This window comes from Propithecus coquereli, unplaced genomic scaffold, assembly GCF_000956105.1.
Source record: "Propithecus coquereli isolate 6110/MARCELLA unplaced genomic scaffold, Pcoq_1.0 Scaffold23, whole genome shotgun sequence".
NCBI lineage: Eukaryota > Metazoa > Chordata > Mammalia > Primates > Indriidae > Propithecus > Propithecus coquereli.
The window spans coordinates 7,286,066-7,306,793 of NW_012147841.1; the positions used below are offsets into that span (position 1 = coordinate 7,286,066).

At 34.3% G+C, this 20,728-nt stretch overlaps 1 protein-coding gene across 2 annotated transcripts in view; it reads right to left on the reverse strand.

Annotated features, from left to right (window-relative positions):
• The window catches only part of ZFPM2 (zinc finger protein, FOG family member 2), a 616,571-nt gene that overhangs the window by 202,152 nt on the left and 393,691 nt on the right, over positions 1 to 20,728 (reverse strand). For both annotated transcript variants that reach the window (XM_012645307.1, XM_012645308.1), the window contains exon 5: positions 7,706 to 7,817. In XM_012645307.1, the coding sequence (XP_012500761.1) occupies positions 7,706 to 7,817 (112 nt within the window). The remainder of the gene's footprint in view (positions 1 to 7,705; positions 7,818 to 20,728) is intronic.

The window sequence follows — 20,728 nt, forward strand, 5'->3', positions numbered from 1 at the left end:
CCATTCATGCATGGATCCAAGGTAGTTTAGAATATTTTTTTCCCCAACGTATGATAACACATCTAATCCACTAAGGTAGTTAATGGTATTATCATACAGGGCTATTTAACAACATTTCATTAAGAAAACTGAGTGTGATGTTTATATGAAAACAAATGTATTTTTTCACATCATGTAGCATACATTAATAATAACTAAGGACATAAACTATTCAGTATGACCAGACCCAGATTGAAATAACATCAGTAAATCACTACATAATTGCACGAACAGTAAATGCACAGTAAGAAGTGGAAATAACAAAGGGCCCAATATTTGCTGAAGTCACTGTCATCTGCAATTCGCAACAGACAGCTCTATTGTAAATAACATAGTTACTAGTGGGGTCACTTGTCCTGACCTTAAGAACCCCTTAGAAATGACAATTTGAATCAAAATTGTGGTTTTCTAAAGCAGCCATTTTTGTAATCACTGATTCCTAGAAAAGGAATAAAAAATTGCTCACTCCTCAAAATATATTTCTCATTCTAATAGAACATAACCAGAAAAAGCCTCAGATATTCATGAAACATGTTGGGTTTTCGGCATCACATTATCCTGTGGTGCTCTGCAATCAATTACTGTTATACCACCATCATTAATAATTTTCTTAATGAAAATGATTCTGTTGATCTCCGTTGTATTTTAATTATCAGAGTTAAGCATAATTACACTGCAGCTCTGAGCTGGCATGTGGACTCCTTTAGGGCGCAATTTTGTTTTAACACACTGATAATGTAATTTTACATTGTGTCAGTTTGTTTGGTTATTATCCAGTTGTACAATTCCACTGTATTCCTGATAACAGATAATAACCTTAGTACCTCCTATATCCTGAAGTCATTTAAAAAGCAATATTGGAATTCTGAGACTAGCTAACTTAATCGCCTTATGATTTTATAATTCCCAATGCTAAATATTTGGTTCGGGCACTCACCCTCTTTTAAGAATACTGTAAAACTAGACAATAGTTATGCATTTTCTATGAATTACTGAATAGTTAAACAAATGCTTAAAATGTGAGCACAATTTTTTCCTTTTAAATTAATGTATTATTTTTATAATATTATTCCCTCTAGGTAAAGTTAAATACTAACTTTTAGGCTACTTTGAAAATTGGCTGCCACATTAGACAAAGCTGTTGTTTGAAAACTCTAGTAACATGCAACATATCTTCTATTTTAAGGTAGAACATGGTCCACACATTTGCAAGAGCCCTTATAATGAAAGATCTTTGTTTTGAAAACTTAACATACTCAGTGTGCAAAAAGTTGCTAAATCATCTTAGAATTTCTGTCATTACTTCAACAGTGCCTAATATAGGGCCTTGAACACAGAAGACAATCAAGAAAGGGTTAAATTAATTAATTGCAAGATTAAATTTATGCAAACCAGAAAATTTGGAACTTTGGAGACAGTCATAGAATGGTTTTGAGATTGGCATGTGGTCTTCTACATGCTTTTAAATTGCTGTGGTCTTAGAAGCAACAGAGAAATTAGCATAAAGTAATGCTGTCACTGCTGTTTTAGTTCTTGAACACTTTCTCTTTAAAACCAAACTAAAGAATAAAAAAAAATGCTGATAAACATGTATGCAAATTTGCAAAGAAGGGCAATAACCTGTAACCTTGGGCTAGTAAACGGCATCTTCAAAACTCTACTGATTGTATACCTGGGAATTGCAGTGATGCTTAAGATTGAATTCCAACTTCATCATGTACGAACTATATAAATTTGAACTTACTTAACCCATCTAAACCTAAGCTTATCTGTAAAATGGGAATAGTGCAGCTTGCAACATAAATGAGTTGTAATGGTAGTAAGAAAATGTATGTAAAGTGATGAAAACAGTGTCTAGAATAGAACAAAGCTCAATAAATAGTAACTTATTAATATCAATATCATCATTGCTATTCTTACACTAGCATTTTATATAAGACTTTCATTAAAAGTAAAAATGCCAAGTGCTCAAGGAAAAAATCTAAAGATATATTCAGGCATAGACTTCAGGCCTCCGATTCTGTGATACAGATCTCTGCAGATACATATGGGTTCAGAGAGACTGAATGGGACCTGTGGAATTCTTTGCTATAAGCTATTGATATCATATGATTGATGTTTTCTTGTACACATGCTTGATGCCAACATGGAGGTATGGCTTCATTTTCTCTAAATTTGTACCTACCTATGACCACAAGGGCAAATTGGGCTGAGTATAAGATAATCAGCAATGTAATATTTATCATTACATGTGCGATCATGTTTGTGGGTGCTTCTTCATGAAATCCTGCAAGGTAGCCATTGCTATTCCATTTCACAGCAATGAAAAACAAGATTTAGAGAGGGTAAGTGATTTGTCTAACAGTACATATGAAATACAGATTTTCACAATGATATTGTATATTCACATATAAAGAAATACTCTGTGGTTAAGAAGAGAGTGAGGGTTAGCTGATACTTTTTTACTCTCTTGAAGAACAATGTTTATTTTCTTAATCTGGAGAATTGGAGAGAGAATCTGGATACTTTGAAATAACAACTACATACAAAACTAAATAATATAATTATCCCTGATTTGGAGTGAACTGAGTGAACAAACACAAATGGAAGATGCTAAAGGTTTAATTTTGAATACCCAAAATCATAAAACTCTAAGTAACCTATTTATTTTTCTTACAAAAAGGTCACCATAGTTTTCAAACACTAGCTGGCAAAGACCATAATGGTATATAGGAAAAAAAGGAAATAGAGCACCAATGCCTAACAGACAGTGGATTTTAAGAGTAAGTGGGCAAGCCTTTGCTAATCCTACCTACTATTCAGCAGAGCTCCTTTTAACTTCAGCATGGTCCTTTTCAGTATTTTTCCACTGAGATAAGGAAATTAGAATTATCTGGAGTCTGTTGAGAATAATGGCAAAAAACAGACGACCTAACAAGTCTGGTCTATCAATGTCTGGGTGACCTAATTACTCTCTGGAATGACAAGGGGTAGGTGAGACAGGCAAAACGTACATCAGATTAGAATGGTAATGCCAAATATACTTTTTTTTGATTTTGATAAAACAAGATGATGGAAGCCTGTCAAATAGCACTAAGTGATAAAATATAATTTTATAATAATTATTTGATGGATACCTTAGCAATTAAAACTTTATAGTTATACTTAATTTTGCCAGTAGCCCACATTTTAAGAATACTTTAAGAAGCAAGTGTGTCTCTTACATGGTCACAGTTACACATTAAATGGGCTATCTTCACACCATATGAAATTATTATCAAAAATCTCAGTCAAGGTATTTTTGCAAAATGTTACACAACCGCAATTGATTAATATATTTATTCTATTTGTAAATAGATACTGATATGCTCTCAGAGAGCCAGGTCCTATAATGATTTTGGCATAGAATTTATAAGTATTTTGTGTTCTTAACTAGAGAAAAAGTGAGAAATACAATTGTGGCATCAGGAATTTAATTTTCATCCTCAGTGAGAGCTTCTTAGACATCAGGAATAATGTGTTATTCAGGTGCATGGATGTTAGCCCATCAAGCAACCACTCTTTCGTGGCAGCATCTCCTTGATTTCATTTAAAGAACTATTTTTCCTCAGTGGCTCATGTAGGGTTATTTCTACTTTTGGGCCCCAGGATGACTGTGGTCTGCCAGGGAGAGTGATAGTAATTAATTGGTTCAGGGATTGGTAAGTAATGTGCTCTAATCAAAACCCAGAAAAGTTCTCTTTGCACTCAAGTTGCTATGCTGGTAGATTAAGTCTGGAGCTTGCCACCACCTGAGGAGAGCCTATCTGACAATGATGCCCAGGCAAGAAAGAAGAGCCAGAAGATAGAGACAGTCTGGGAACAAAGTTTGAGCAATGAAATCAAAGGGTTCCTGAAATCCAGAATATCCCTGCACTTTCAGTTATACGAGCAGATGAGCCCCTCTACCCCCAACACACACACACACACACACACACACACACACACACACACACACACACACACAATTTATTTTTGCACAAGCCATTTTCAGTGGTATTTCTATCACTTGAAAACAAAAGAGACCCAAGCAATAAATAACATACACATTACGAAAATGCTTCACACCTATAGAGGTTCAAGTCAATAATTGTTAAATCTAAATTGTCAAACCTTTCTAGCTACAAAAACCCTTTGCCTTTGAGAAGGCTTATCACACATGCAGACTATGGTTATAGAAGGATTCTGAGTCCATAAGGTCCTAGAGGGAGTAGGAGTGCTTCTTGGGGTCATATTTCCCATGACCCAAATGATCCCTAGTAAAAATCCCACAATATTAAGGATTCAAAGAACTTTGGACCATGCTCTGGGTAAACTGCTCCCTCCCTTGTAAATCAATCTGAATACTAGAAATCAGCTTCAGGCCTCTGAAGCACAGGTAAAATATCAAAGTAGAGTCTGCAGCAGAGTGTTCCAAAGTTTGTTATCCAGAACCCTAGTTCCAATTCATTGGAAAGAGAAATAAAAATATATGGTCAAATGCAAATGAGACAGGTCATTTATTTATTTTTATGTCTATATATATATCTATATATCTCTAACTCAGACACGTCAGATCATGAATGTCGACATGCATTGTGAGTTTCCAAGAGATACTACTATAAGCGGTATTTGGTCACGGGGCTTTTTCTTTAATCTTAGGGTTCTGTGGAATGCTTTTTGGGGAATGCCACACTTTATATATATTCTTTGTGATTTTTAGGCATAAAGGCCTGAGTGGTTTGAAGATTTACTTATTATTTAACAGTGGCAAGGGAGAAAGGCAGAGTCATGTAGCACAAACAGCACAGAATTTGGAGTTGTCAAGACCTGCAGTTGAATTTGGCTACATCGTTAGCTGTCTATGACCTTGGACAATCGTGCTACCTCACTAACACACGTGAAAAATGAGAAGAATACTACCTATGTCATTGAGCTATTCTATACAACTCAGACCCTAAAGACAAATGTGTGTTTGATCCCCACTCAATCAATTATTAGCCATGTGACCATGGTAAATTACTTACCCTACTTAAGTCTCTTATTTACCTTTTATAAAATGGGGTAGTATGTTAATTATCTCATAGGATGTATTAAATAAAGATTAAGTGAAAAATACATATACTGTAATTATTGCGGTCCTGGTATCGGAACTGCAAAATCAATTTTTCTTATAAGGTTAACAATGTCAAATTACCTTTCGTAGGTTAAAATACTATTGAAGAGCAGCAATTCATATGGTTCATCAACATACTATGTGAAGTAGCTATTATAGTGTCTGTCAATCATTCATCATTTGTTTATCTGGTCAATCAATCAATATTTATTTAGTGCTTTTTTTTTCCTTTTTGTTTTTGGTACAGGCAGCATGCTAGACCAGGGAGGGAAGGGTGAATAAGACACAGTCCTTGCCCTCAGTAAACATAGAGTAGATTGGAAAGGCAGGCAATAATAGCTAACTTTTTAACTTACTCCTTTCTTGGACACATAGATTGAAGATCCTAAAACAAGGTGATGGAGAGCAGTGAGACAAGTGTATACAATTTAGCATGGGAGCATCAAGGAGAGGATTCATGGAGAGCCTAATAAATGGCTATTATCATCAATGTCCAAGGCTAACATATAGTTGGATTCAATGCCTGCTTTATGAGTTAATGAATGAATTAATTAATAACCTTCTATATATTATCCCAAATTGTTTATTGCAAAAAGGTTTAAGGTATAGCCAACCATAACACAAACATGCAAACATGTTTGAGTTAAAGTACTCCACTGGATACAGGATAACAATTTTGTTAAGCAGGTTGTACATCCGTAATCCAAAAATCTGAAACCCAAATGCTCCAAAGTCTGAAAATGTTTGAGCACCAACATGACACAAGTGGAAAATTCCATACCTGACCTTATGTGATGGGTTGAAGTCAAAACACAGTCAAAACTTTACTTCATGCACAAATTAGAAATATTGCATAAAATTACCTCCAGGCTAGGGTGTATGAGGTGTATATAAAATATAAATGAATTTGTATTTAGACTTGGGTCCCATTCTCAAAATATTTCATTATGTATATGGAAATATTTCAATCCAAAAAAGTCCAAACTCTGAAACACTTCTGGTCCCAAGCATTTTGGAAACGGGAGACTCAACCCATATAACAATTATGCCTCCTAAAAACATAGCTGATTTAAAAATGCAATGGATTTGGATCATGACAGGGAAACATCTATTGCCATGGTTCTTTCATACTGTATTGCTATGATGAAGGTAAGATATTTTACCACAGAAATCTGTACCCAGCAATTGGTCCTACCTTCCAAGGCACCTTTTGTATTTTTTGTACTTTGAATGTGGCGTTGGTAAACTGATTCACAATACTATTTCTTTTCCCTATGATAGATCTTATTGACATATCCAGGAAAAAATCTCACTTCCCTTTTAGCTAAAAGCTCCAACCAGCATACCACAGGTATTTCAGGTTAGAAAATTAGTGGGTATGAGACCAGAAATTATAGAAGGAAAAGGAGTATAATCAGATCCTGGTGTGCAGATTGTTTTTTTAGCTTGCAAATTCCCTCTTTCCGGTGTTTCAACTTTCAAAGGCTTATGGTAGTTTAGAGGCAATCCTCTTATAAGTGTTCAAATTGTAATGATTATAGGAACAAGTTGTAATTGTTTCTAGCAAGTTTTTAAGAGTCTTTGATGTTATGATTAGTGTTTTATATGTTAATATATTGATAGGGGTGCTTATTTGCTTGTTCCCTTGTATGCTTTTATGGTTTCTAGGTTCAATGTGCAAATAAATCTTTGATCTCAGTAGGTCTATTTGGTTAAAAAAGAAAGCTGAAAGAAATTAAACGTGAGAAGCACAAGGTTTTGCAGCATTTACAAAGTGAGACAGGGGATTTCACCGTAAGAGTGCAAAGCTAGGGCCCGTGCATGACTTGAATGTGGAGAAAAGTACCCCCAAAGCCACACCACACATGAAGAGGGTTCTGCGCTATGAAGAGTTGGTCCCATGATGTGCCATCATTGAGCTGTGGCTCCTTTGTAGTCAGGGCGTAGCTACATGACACAGTCTGGGTTGATGTCACACTGAGCAAATCAAAGGCAATGCCCTGCCTGCCTTCCTTTTTCGTGTTTGCCTCCTGCCCTTCAGAAATCACCATGGGGAAGAATTCTGACTTTGCAAAGGTTTCATTTCCAGCTATCCTCTCATCATGCATGATTTTAGGAAACTGGCTGGAATGTAGTGCCTCCTAGAGCGTGCCCCTTGACAAGAATTGCTAAATTTCAAAAGGATTTTACTTTTTGATAGATAATACCTATGAGAGGAATTTAGGGTTTCATCAAACCTATCAATAAAACTAACAGCAAGGGAAAGGTACTTAGTCAAGCCACTCAAATACAGGGTTAGGTAAACGTGTACAGCACTGAGTAATTAATGGTATGACACTTTTTGTTTTATGTTGTACAGAAAAAATCCCAGCATGCTTTACTGAAAATACAGGTTAGAGAAACTCATAAGGGAAAAAGGAAGAGAGAGCATCAAATTATACTTAATACTTCCATTCCAGCTCCTCTGGTGCTGTTTTGCAATGCTCAGGTTTCAATACTGCCAAAGAGAGAGAGAAATGATCTTGCGTTTACCTTTGCTGTACACAATGCAGTTGTTTTTGTTGTCTTCCACTCCTTGCCAAGTCACATCTAGCAGCCACTTGGGACCAGCAGTCAGCACCATTGGGACCTGAGCCTTTGTCTTCTGTAGAAAGAACGATAACAAACAGATGCCATTTGCTTTCATTGATTAAAAATTTGAATACTAACTGTACTAATCATTTTATTTTTATAAACAACTAAATCTCCCAAACCATAATCCAAGTCCTTATTCCCCTGTCTCATAATATCTTTTTAAGATGACAGAAGCTGTAAGGCTTTACTGCTTTCACTAATCTGAATGGTAGAATTATTATCAAGGATTTTTTTTTTTCCCTAAATGATACTGGATCAGATCTCCCAGATTAGACAGATCTCTTGTGGCTCTGAATTATAAAGAGAATGCAGATGACTTTCATTGCAAAGAGCAAAGTGTTTAGAAGTGAACTTTAGACACATTGTACTTTACTATCAACAGGATCTCACTATTTCCTGAAACAGACAGGAAAGAATTTAAAGAATCAGGATCCATTTCAAAGCTCTATCCTGAGCAACATTTATATTAGAGTAGGAACTTATTCTGAATGAATAATGAAATCCACCCATCCCCCTTTGCTAAGAGTGGATACGTAGTCTGACGGTAACTGAAATAATAATAATGCTAATGATTCACCAGACATTGTCTCCAGAAAGACTGTAAAAGAGGAATCGTGAATAAATTCAAGCAGAGCAACCAAAGCATGACATCCCTGTGCTCTGGGAACCACAGAAGCAGGGAGACAAGTGCTGCAGTTCTAACAAAGTATTTTCAGCGTACATTTTAAACATAAGGCTCAAAACGTTTATCATTTTTGGCTGTTTGGCACCCAAATTACTTATCTTTAAAATTCTGCTGATAAATTTACATGGCAGGAAATAAACTGGGGAGTAAATAAGTAAGCCTTAACACAACTATGCTTCCCGATGAGTCAGAGAGAACAGGCATTCAGACTTTTATCATTCACCAGTCCATGTTCTGTATATCAAACATCATGAAGTCACAACACAGAGTACAATACAAGGGTCTCAAGGTAATTTTTGAACTGAATTCTCACCTAGATATGATCCTGCCAAAGAGATCTCAGCCCATTCTGGGATTTTCCCACATGTTATGTGCTATCACAAATTTCCCAAATTGGTATTAACAAGCATTCACTTGAGGAGTTCCGTGTAATCTGGCGATTTCAAATCTCTCTGGAGTCTGGAAAACCCATTTCACCCGACTCATGACAACAATGATAACAACGTTGTCAACTGCAAAGCCATATGAAAAACTGTGCATAACATGAATGCTGGCCCATTTCCTAAAGTATCCATTGTTATAAAAGGTAAAATCTGCTATTTAATGGAAAATCATCCATGATGTATAAATTTAAAAAGAAGTCTGAAAAAAATACTTCACAAGAAATGATAAATGCCTGAGGAGATGGATGCCTCAATTACCCTGATTCGATTATTACACATTATATTCCTGTACCAAAATACCTCATGTACCCTATAAATATATGCTATTATTCACCTATGATAATTAAACATAAAAAATTAAAAATATTTCAAATATTAAAACAGAAGTAGCAGTAAGTCAGAAACAAATAAATTCTTGCACACTGATCTTTAGTATTCATATTTTGATTCATCTTGGAGTCTTAGCTTTTCCACTATGCATCTTATGTTCATAATTGTCAAATATAACCATGAAAAACAGTCATCTGAAAGCCTTGTGAAAAAGAAATGATTTTATATTATATATATTAACAACCGAAGCAAAATAGGTATCAAGTTATTCCTATTATCAGTCTGATTGACCATTATTATTTATTATTTTCAAAATAAAATTAGAGGAGAAACACGCTTGAATTTGAAATGACAGTGATCCAAATCCGATTAAATATTAGTTCTTCATGATGCATATTTTGCTCCTTTTATGACCAGAGTAAACCACAGATCAGGACCCTCAGGTGTCCAAGCGGAAGCAGAAGAGTCAGGGGAAGGAGTCTCCCTTTTCTATAAACCTGTGTGTGTCGGGGGTACCTAGTGGTCTTATTTGTAACATCCACTCTCTTACGATGTTAAATAACAGATTTCACAACAGGCACCTGGTCTTATTTCTACTGTATTCTCTTATTCAAGAAAAATAATTATCTTAAATTATTTAATCTTTCTAATACTTAAGGCCATATGAATTTCTACATAGTAAATGAGCTCTTATGATTTTTCATAGATAATATAAAAATAAATATTGATTGCTTACATTCTTTAGGGAATCTTTTAGTTTAAAGTAAATCAATGAATTTGCCAATATTATAATCTTTCATTCATTTCACAAACAAACAGACCCAGTCCTGGACTTGGTGCTAGGGATATGAGCAACTGTTTTTTGTTGAAGGGTATAGACAAATAGAAAGTAAAAAAAAAAAAAACACATTTAATATGCTGTGAAAAGTACCATGGTAGGAAGCTCTAAGACACATAAATTGTTTTGGGGTCAGTGAGAGCAAGGCAGAAACTTCTGGCCTGTCGAGTCAGGGGAGATACCATAGAGGAGGTAACATCTAGGCAGGATTTTAAAGGATAAACAGGAAGAATTTGCAGTTGCTGGAAACAGTGTGGGCAAAGGCTGAGCAGTATATAAGAGAGTGGAAATACAGGAAATAGTGAGTAGTTCTGGGACTCTGGTTTAAGTTCTTATAAAGTCTTTAGAACTTTTCTTGGTATGTAGAAAGCATAGAAAACCATTAGCTATGATCATCATAATCATCATCAATATTATCATTACTGATAAATGGAAAGGACATAATAGCAGATGTGTCTGGCAAGGTAGATTAGAAATAGATCTTGAAGGACCTTTACATATTGCACAAAACCTTTTGTGGATAATTCTATAAGAAGAAGAAAGCCAATAAAGATTTTTTTAAGCAGACAGAATATGGGTACTACTGTTGATGATATTTATGCAAGCATTTTGTTAGACACTTCCCTTTCTTACCTACTCTTTATATATTTTCAGAGAGGAAAATTGCAACTGAAAGATTAAATACTTTCTCTTAGGTCACATAGTTGGTAGAGGCAGAGCCAATATTATATTTAGCTTTGATTCTGAACACTACCACCCCTACTGTGACTAACCATCCTGGTTTTCATGAGACCGAAGTGATTCCCAGGAGGCTGTACTTTCAGTGCTAAAGTCAGAAAGTCCTGGGCAAACAGGGTTGTGTTATTCACTCTCGCCCAACCACTACTACTATTAAAACAGTATTAGTGGTTTACATCTATTGAGCACTTGTGAAATGTTGGCTGTTAAGGTAAGTACTTCACCTGAATGATTTTTTTTTTTTATTTTTAGAACTCCAATTAGTACTATTAGCATTTTTTCCATTTTTATACATAAGCAAATTAAGGCTTAGAGGAGTTGATTTTGTGACTCAAGTAAAAGTATTTGATTAATATCTTTCCTTAACGGTAAGTTAGGCATTATATCTTTTAAAACTCTGGCAAACATTATTATGCCTGGGCACAGGTAGAATCAGATATATTAAGAAATTGAATTGAAGGGCAAACAATTTCTCTTACTCCAAATCAATAAAGCAGAAGCAAAAATGGAGCAAAGACCTGCTGAAAGCTATACCCAAGTGGTAAAGTAAATAATAAGTAGATAAAAAATCGCAAGGGACCAGTTATTACAGTTTTGAGAAGGTAAGTCAATTTCTTTCTGAAGAAGTCAACTTTTGTAGAGATTGACTGCCTTCAAAGAAGATTACTAAGTGTGAGAAGGAAGGAGTTAGCCAGGATTATATGAAATCTACACTCCAGAAAAATCCATGAATAGAAAATAACAATAATATTCACTTTGATCATTAGCTTCACTTTCCCATGTCTCTCTCTAACACAAGAATTCATAAAGTTTCAGAATGTTAAGAACTGAAAGCAACTTTAGAGCTCATTGCATTTAATTCCCCAATTTCACAAACAAGGAAAGTAAGGCCAAGATTTTTATCTAGCATCCTACAAAGGGTACAACTGGCACAGCATGTTGGGAAAAGAGAACAGATGGTAAAAAGTGTGGTAGGCAGGACAGTGGTCTCCCAAAGATGGCCTTGTCCTAACCCTAATCCCCTGGAACCTGTGAATATATTACCTTACTTGGCAAAAGGGATTTCAGAGATGTGATTAAGTTTAGGACCACGAGATGGTGAGATTATCCTAGATTATCCAGATGGACCCAGTCTAATCACATAAGTCCTTAAAAGTAGAAGTGAAAGGCAAAAGAGTAAATCAAAGAAATTCCACATGAAGAAGATCTCACCTGCCCTTGCTATCTTTAAAGATGGGATAGTGAGACCAGAAATTAAGGACTGTGGTGGTGTGTAGAAACTAGGAATGACCCCTAGTTTACATGAAGCAAGAAAACAGAGACTTCAGTTCTACAACCTCAAGGTACTGAATTATACCAACAACCCAAATAAGCATGGAATGTATTCTCTCCCAGAACATTCAGAAAGGGACACATCCAGCTGATACCTGGCTTTTAGTCTTTTGAGACCCATACCAAATTTCTGACCCGGAGAACTGTAGGAAAATAAATTTGTGTTGTTTTAAACCACAAAGTTTGTGGTAATTTGTTTTGGCAGCAAATAGAAAACTAATACAAAAGGTATTCAGATTTATTAACTTAGAATTAAAACAAAAAATGACTAAAATTCCTTATCACATGTGCCCCAAAGCGTGAATCAACTTTCCCTTAGCTGGAAAAACACCAAATCTACATTGTCATTCCACAATCATTAATCATTTATTTGTAAGTCATTAGATTTATTTAGTGTTCTCATTTTAAAGTAAAAGAAAATACATAGTGGTGACTATAATAATTCCTGCTGATATAATTGGTTATTTAGAACATTTCCTGAATCACCATTGACTTTTGTCAAGGTATAACAAAAGGACATGATTGTTTCTGGAGTCAAATTACCTAGGTTTGAATCCTGCTACATGCTATTTGAAGCATCTGTGACCAGAAAATCACTTAAACTTTCTGAGTCTCAGAACATATTAATACATCTCAGCACTGGTGATAACAATTTTTATTTCAGAGGCTGTTGTGTAAAGCAACTAGCACAGTGTTTAATACTCTATATAGATGCATATCAAACTTTTGCTGAATAGCTACATGAGTAAATGAACTAAAACATACAGAAACCATTTACTGAATCCCTATTATTTCTCAGGCACCGTAATGCTTGCAGTGATTAGCATAGACATCAAGGCAAAATCTCTTTATTATCCAGTTTAATGGTTATGATAGTCATTAGTACTATTGATCAATTATTTCCAACTCTCCACTTTCCAGCTTTCTTTTAAAGTTAGGTATAAAGATATAGCTTTACTTGACCAGTAAAACTAAAGGAGTGACTTGTGTCACTTCCACACAGAATCAGTAAAAGCCAATGCCTTCCCCAAAGTGATTGTGGAAGCAGGTAACAAAACGGAACCCCTGGGAACTACGTTGGTCATGTAGCATAGGAAAGAAAGAAATGTTTTTATGTAAAAAGCTATTATGATATTAGGGTCACTAGTAACCTTAACTTATCCTCACTTATACAAAGAATTTCTTCTTTTTTTTTTCCATTTTGAAATAACCTAAGGGCTTTTATAGGTTAAAGTTTACACTTTATGGCTATCTAGGCCGTCTCTTTCAGTAATAAATCAATTCAAGGTACATAACAAGAGCCTTGAATTTTACTTAAAGTGGAATGTTCTCTTTAAAAAAAAAAAATCACATGCACTTTTGAGGCTCTACACTGTAAGTTTAAAAATTCTGCACTCCTGGACGTGGTTTGAACCCGGAGTTTCACGTTTAGACAGCCCACAACTAGACAAACTTGACAAGGACAAAATGGGTCAAAAGTGTCATTTCTTAGGAATAATTAAAATCATCTAATGTGGATAAAAGAGGTCAAACTAGCATCCACTTCTCACTAACCTTTGGAGTTACTGGACCGACAAAGGAGGTAGCCTTCAATAAATGTTTATAGTCAAGCCAAAAGGTTAATGGAGATAAAAGTAGACAGCCCAAAGGTAAAGAATAGAGGAGAATTCTAACCCAAGAAACTGGTGACATAATGTTGTCCTAAGGATTCCAAATTTTGCTGGAAAAATTTGTTGAGGATTTCCAAAATGAGGGTTAGGAAGAGCTTGAAGTCGCAGAAAATCTTCCTGTGAAAAGAGCTTGTTTTTACATTGCATCCCTTCAAAAGAACTAGAAGTGTTATCTGATGAAAAAATTGGCCTCCGTTCACTTTAGTTTAGAAAACATAACAGAATACCATTAGAGAGTCTCACACCAGTGCCATGAAATGTAGTTTGATGCTGTTGAAAATGCTCTTGGTGTGTTGCTTCTGTAACAGGATAATAGGTCAGAAGAGCTGATGCCTCTTTGGCAAAATGCTATTGTTTTAACAACTCATAGCTGTTTCTATTCTCTCAGCTATAAAGCATATTCAATAATAGGCCTAGAAAATTTTCAGAATTACTGTAGACATTAGATTGATATAGTTAGAACCAAACACACACACATACACACACATAGACATTTTCTTGCCCTTAGAAATTAGAAATTTCTTCCCCTTAACTAAATTATTCTCTATATTTAAATGAAAAAATGGTACTGCATGTGATTTGACCTTTTACAACCACACAGAAAATGTTATATGGTAAAAGTTTCAGTTAATGTAGCCAAGTAGTTCTCCACACTGGAATTCAATTCAAATTCAATCTGACAGTCATGAAAATATTATATCACTCTCCTTCTAACTATGTTAAGTCTCTAGTGAAAACGAACTTGAAATTTAAAAATTTCCTTCACCAACAGCCCATCCTATGAAGACATAACAACTTATAACCTAAGTCATACGACAACTTAAAATCTTGAAAGTACCTGGACTGGGAAAAATATGCCAAGTAATAAATCAAAACCCTATACAATTGTATTTTCAGTAATCCTGAGCATGGAATACAGTCTCAACATTATTGATTTGACTGGAACCATATAACTTTTAGTATGATAATTTCCGCCCAATGAAACACCATTTTTTTAGTAAATGACATTTAAAAAGTTATACATGAATCTGTGTGAATGTTTGCACTTGGTGCTACTGAGGCAAAGAATTTTTTTTCTTTCTTCAGAAAACAGAGTTTCATTTTAAACTACAAAAAAAGTCACTCCATGTGATCCTGTAGAATCAACATTTTTCATGTGATATAAAAACAGGTTCTTACAAATAACAGTGGAATATTCTCCATAACTAATTCCAAACATTCAGACATAACTGGGTATATCATGTGTGTCCATTAAAATCACATGTTTCCATTTAAAAATGGAATAAAATAGATAAAATAGCCACTGAACTACTTTGGGATGTCACCTCAGTGAGACTTGCAGTCTTCTTTTTGTTTACTGTGTCTAAAAACAAGGTGTATGTGTGTGTCTCTGTGTGTGTGTTTGGTGTGCAAACAGATCTAAACAAGTAACTTGGAAAACTTCCGAACTCATACCAAGAAAAACTCTTATCTGCATTTATTGTTTGGGAAATAACAAAACTCAACTTCATAAAACATTATCAAATTTGCATTGTTTCAAAAAAAATTGATATGGCACACATATTGTCAAACATAAGCCCAAAGATATTAAGAATACTCCTAAATTATTATAGAAAAGATACGGAAAGGACAAATGGGAAAGACAGTGACGTGCTATAACAAGAACCACTACACTATATCATTAAGCGCAGAACAGATTTATGAATGGAGATACCAGAAAGATTTTATTAGAAGAGTGTTTTTCTTGAGTAAGCTTCTACAAAATATCCTTTAAGAGCAGCTCGAGAGTGAAATTCCAAAGAACTTCTGCTAACAAATGTCTTCAAGTAGACTGTGGTATGTGGGATCTCAAACACGATCAGAGACTTTTGAAAAACAAAATGAGTGTGAAATAAAATGATAGAATTCTTGGCTACTATGTCCATACTCCTTATGTCAGACAGTTTTATCTCTCTGAACCAAAAATTTAAATAATCATTATCTCCGAGGTATATTTGCCTTGAGTTCTCAAAATTGTTGGAACATATTATCTTAACATGAGTCACTGCTTGAATATAGGAATTTCAGTATAAGAAGTAATGATCTTGTTAGAAAAGAAAACAAAAATAGTTCTATATATATGTGGGTTATTAAAAACAATCTGCTTCCAAATAAGAATAATTATTTCATGATATTTAAAAATAATATAAAATTATTATTCAAGATTACTCTAAAGATAAAGATATTTCATTTTTCCAATTGGAAGAATCTCTAAACAAACAATAGACATCTAAGTTATTCAGATATTTATTATAGTTTCATTTTCCAAAAAGAATAGACTCGTTTCTCTTTCCCTTTTGCCAACTTCACTCCCACAGTCTCATCTGTTCTCCACATACATTTGGCTCCAAAGAGGAACTATTCCCTCCAAGCTGGCAATCATTAACTTCAACCTTTTATTTTATACAGCTCTGAAAGTCACAGGGTGTTTAAGGAGTGTTGTTTTGATCCTGGCAGAATTTCTGGGCTTGCACCTAGTGCAATGTGCAAAAAGTGTGTCAGCGCTGAAACTCTGGGAAGGGAAAACTAAATTGCTCTTGAGTGGCCCCTCTTACATAAGTCTGTCGCATAAACCTGTGGCAGGGTTCAGGAACCCAGAGAGCTACAGTACCAGCTATGTGACCCGGGGCCAGTCACTTAACCTCTGAAGGTCTCATCTTCCTCCTCTGTAAGATGATCTTATATGTCCCTTACAGCTTGATAATGATATTATTATAAGACCTTCTACTACTGAATACCCATCAAACCTAACTCAAATTCTGGGTATGAAGGAGGATACATGAATGAAATTTCAACAAATTGGCTTAGACTTACTTAAAGAAATGCTGCTATTTTTGTTGGTGAATCAGTAAATAACTCCATTTTGATTTACTGTACTTTGATTACTTTAACCTTCTTAAAAAAAAGTGATGTGGTTAAAATAAAAATGTTAGTCCGAAGAATATGGAGAGTATGTAAAAGATGTATAGACATATTCAACAGTTAATGGCTTATTAAGTCAAAAAGAAAAATAGCAGTCAATGCTGTTTAGCAGTCTCTTTTTGAGAATTATTCCAAAGGCATACGGTGCAAGAGAGAAAACACTGTCCTGCACAAAGTCGTCCTCAGATGCTGAGATATGTCCATCCTTCATGAATTAATATGCTGCAATATGAAATGAATCTTTCAGTCACCATTCCGAGTCCTTCCTTCTTATTACTGTTCTAGCCAACCTTAACTTCTGTCAAAAAAGGAGGGCAATTCCAAATTCTAATATTAACAAGACAGTAAATTTTAAAACCATATATATATTTATTTAATTACATGTTGTTTTCATGATTTGTACTCTTATATCCATCTATGATCATAAACTATTAAAAACTCACATAGTTTGAACTTAAAATGTGCCTCATATTATGATATTTGAAATTGATCGGAAAACTGTAGGTCAGAACTAAAAGAATAGGAATAAGAAGGGTATCTCTCTCCAAAGGGGAAAAAAGGTATGGAATTATTAAACTATATACTAGGTGCTGTGATAAATATAGTACCTTTCGGGAAGACAGATTTTCTGAGACAAATTATTGAAAATCAAGTTACTGAAAGTCAGGTACAAAAAATTAAAATTTTAGCAAACTAGTTGGCAAAAGTGTGAAAGTGTTAGAGTAGTTGAACAAAGCTTATCTAATCTGTGAGACATTTTAGTAACAAAAATATTACAAACACTCATATTAAGTATCTAAAGTAAGAGTCTGACCATAAGGATTGTATGTGTGTGGATATATATATTTGGTTATCAACAGATTCAAAAAGACTATACTGATACTACACTTTCAGAGAGTAAAAGCCAAGTGCCCAACTCACTGGGGGTTGGCCCTCTCCTCTGGAGGTAGGCTGCCTTGCTTTCCACAGGAGACACAATGAGAATAGGACTCCGAACAAATTCATCTCTCCATGCTTCCAACACAGAGGACCTTTGTTCAGCCTGGGGCAACTAAAGGAGAATGCTATGAAGTCACAAGCAAATCAGATAAAGCTTTATTAATACTGTCCCTGGAAAATTTCTCACATCTTATTTTTTATTTTAATTAATTTTCCATGGAATGCTGTTTATGAGAGGCAATGTTTCTGTGCTTGTTGTAAACCTGAACTTTTGTATTAAAATATTTAATTTCTTAATCAAGTATATTTTGGAGAATAGTCTCAGTAATAAGAGAAAATTCAATTGTAATAACTGCTTTCTCAATTTTTTATCCTATCATATTCTTTACTAAAAATAGAAATATGAATAAAAGCAGCAATATGTATGTTGGAAAGGATAATTAAATGAAGTTAACATGGCTAACGAAACTATCTATTAAAACTTAATGGTTGGGTGCAAATATCAGTGGGTTAAATGCTGCATTTAGTTGCATGTGAATTATAATGAAGTTTGCAACAAGTTGTTTTATAAAGTCCAGATGTGGATTTCGCCAGATAAAAAATGTAACGTTACAAATAAAATCATTCCAATTAATAATAACTAATCAGCATTATATGTGGATTTCTCTATACTGTTTCTATTTTGAGAGTGGTATTTAGGTTATTCTGCTCTGAAAATAATCATTTTAAACTTTTACAGAATTAAGTATGTTAATTATCTATTCAGTAACATTTATTGAATGGCTACCACATAGAAAACCCTGAAAATAGAGAGATGAAAAATGAGTTACATTTCCTCCAGATGCTCACAATGTATTGATAATAAAAATATCTAAATGGCATACACATGGATTATTTAAATAAATATTGCTAATCAAGCTCATTATATTTTAAGTCTGTGAATGATATAATTGGAACTGCAATGCATATTTGATGGTCCATGACCAAATGACAGTGTAGGAATAGATAAGAAGTGGTTTATAGACTCATTTTTATGGCTAGAAAGGATCTTTGTGACAATTGAGGACTATGCTTTAATTGTACAGTTAAAAACATTGAGGCTTCCTCTAATATAAACTGAAAACCTATAAAATGTGGATCATATCTTTATTAATATAATTATGTCTAAAACTTAATCATAGTGATCTTTTATATTTATATTTTGGTTTATGCCATGTACTCCACATCTATTCAACATCAGTTTGCTATAAACCCATTTAATTTCTGACTGCAAAATAAAGTATATCATAAAAATAAATAGAAAATATATTTTGAGAAGTATTTCAAAAGTTGAAATATTTTGAGAAATATAACCAAGATGAATATGTATATATTATTTTAAGTATATAGTCATTAACTTAATATGCTTTGTTAATTAATGGTCAATAGATGGTTTAAAAACTTGTACTTCGGGGCCAAGCTGATTGAGATTGCACCACATCCCTATCACTTAGTGGCTGTATGACCTTGGAAAGGTTACTTAACTACTCTGCATCTCAGTTTCATCACCTTTAAAATAAATATAATAAAAGCATTTATGTCATAGGGTCATTCTGCTGATTAAATGAGTTAGTATATGTAATGTGCTTAGGCAGTGCCGGGTATGTCATTCTATACGAGCATTTGGCATCTGTTTCTAACATTCCTAAAGAAATCTGTTTCCACAGAAGTGCAGAATTCCCAGTAAAACAAGAATTTTGCCTGGCTGTAAAAGTAACACATTGCCTTAATATATGATTTAGAACATTTTATTAGCAGTAACTATGTATTACAATTCTAGATGCTACATTACTTTTAAAATTAATTTTTACAATTCTGTGAAAGAGATTGTTATGCCCATTTTATATAAATTAAAAATTGAGAGTCTGAAAAGTTAAACAACTTGTCCAAATTCTCATTGCTAGAAACTGCCTTAACTATGAATTCCCTTCTGTTTTTCTCTTAGCATATCTGTAAGAAACTGAACTCTGACTATGATGTTAAAGCAATGAGAATCTCCTTAGGAATTGTGTTAAATATCAATTCTTCATGTCCATGAAAACTAGCTTAAATGATCTTCCCTGAGTCAGTGGTTAGCAGTTTCTGTTTTACATTATGCATGATTCCTAGCTGCACTTTGTATAAGCTAATTGCATGGTGTCTCATTAATAATCTTCAGGGTTTTTCGAGCTGTGAAATTTATAGCTTTTGTGGTGAATTATTTCTCACATCTGCACAGTTTGGGGTCTTGTAAGTCTAGTTGAGATACTAAATATCAATATCAGGCATCAAGTAGGAATAAGGGGAAAAGACTGAACATAGTCTAGTTAGTGATATAAAAATATTGAAAAACAGCTAATACTTTTTAATATTTTATTTTTATAACTGCAGGCATTTTTATACCTGTAGAGATGATTATCATTACAATGGGTAAAAAATAGCCTATATAAATGTTTCTGATCATAAGTAGAATTCATGATGAGATTCAAGATGTCTTTGGGCTAAAATCCATTCAATTCAGCACTGATTGCACCAGAACAAATGAATGGTATTCTCTTGATGCTCAACTAGTCAGCAGACATAGTAGGGCCTCTTCCCAGTACTTTGTGGTGAGGTATCAGCATGCAATCTGGGAAGCAAGGCAGTCCAGCCAGCCTTCATGCCTGAAGGCCGATTCCACTCCTTAGAACCTCTGACGTACCCACGTAGGGAACCTCAACTGCACTGCGAAATCTTGGCTCACTGATGGAGGATTTTCCACTTAAAGAATCTTTCAGTCTGGGTATCATTAGTATGATCCTCAGATTAAATTTGTGTTGTTCACAGGTAGTCAAAAAGAGCCTCAGTAAAAAGCATTGGGTGGAAATAGTGTAGAGGTGGCAAAAAGGTAGTTATTTTGACTCAGTGGGTCTAAAACCAAATAGTTCAACTGTAATTTAAATATTATTTATGGCATACTCACAACAA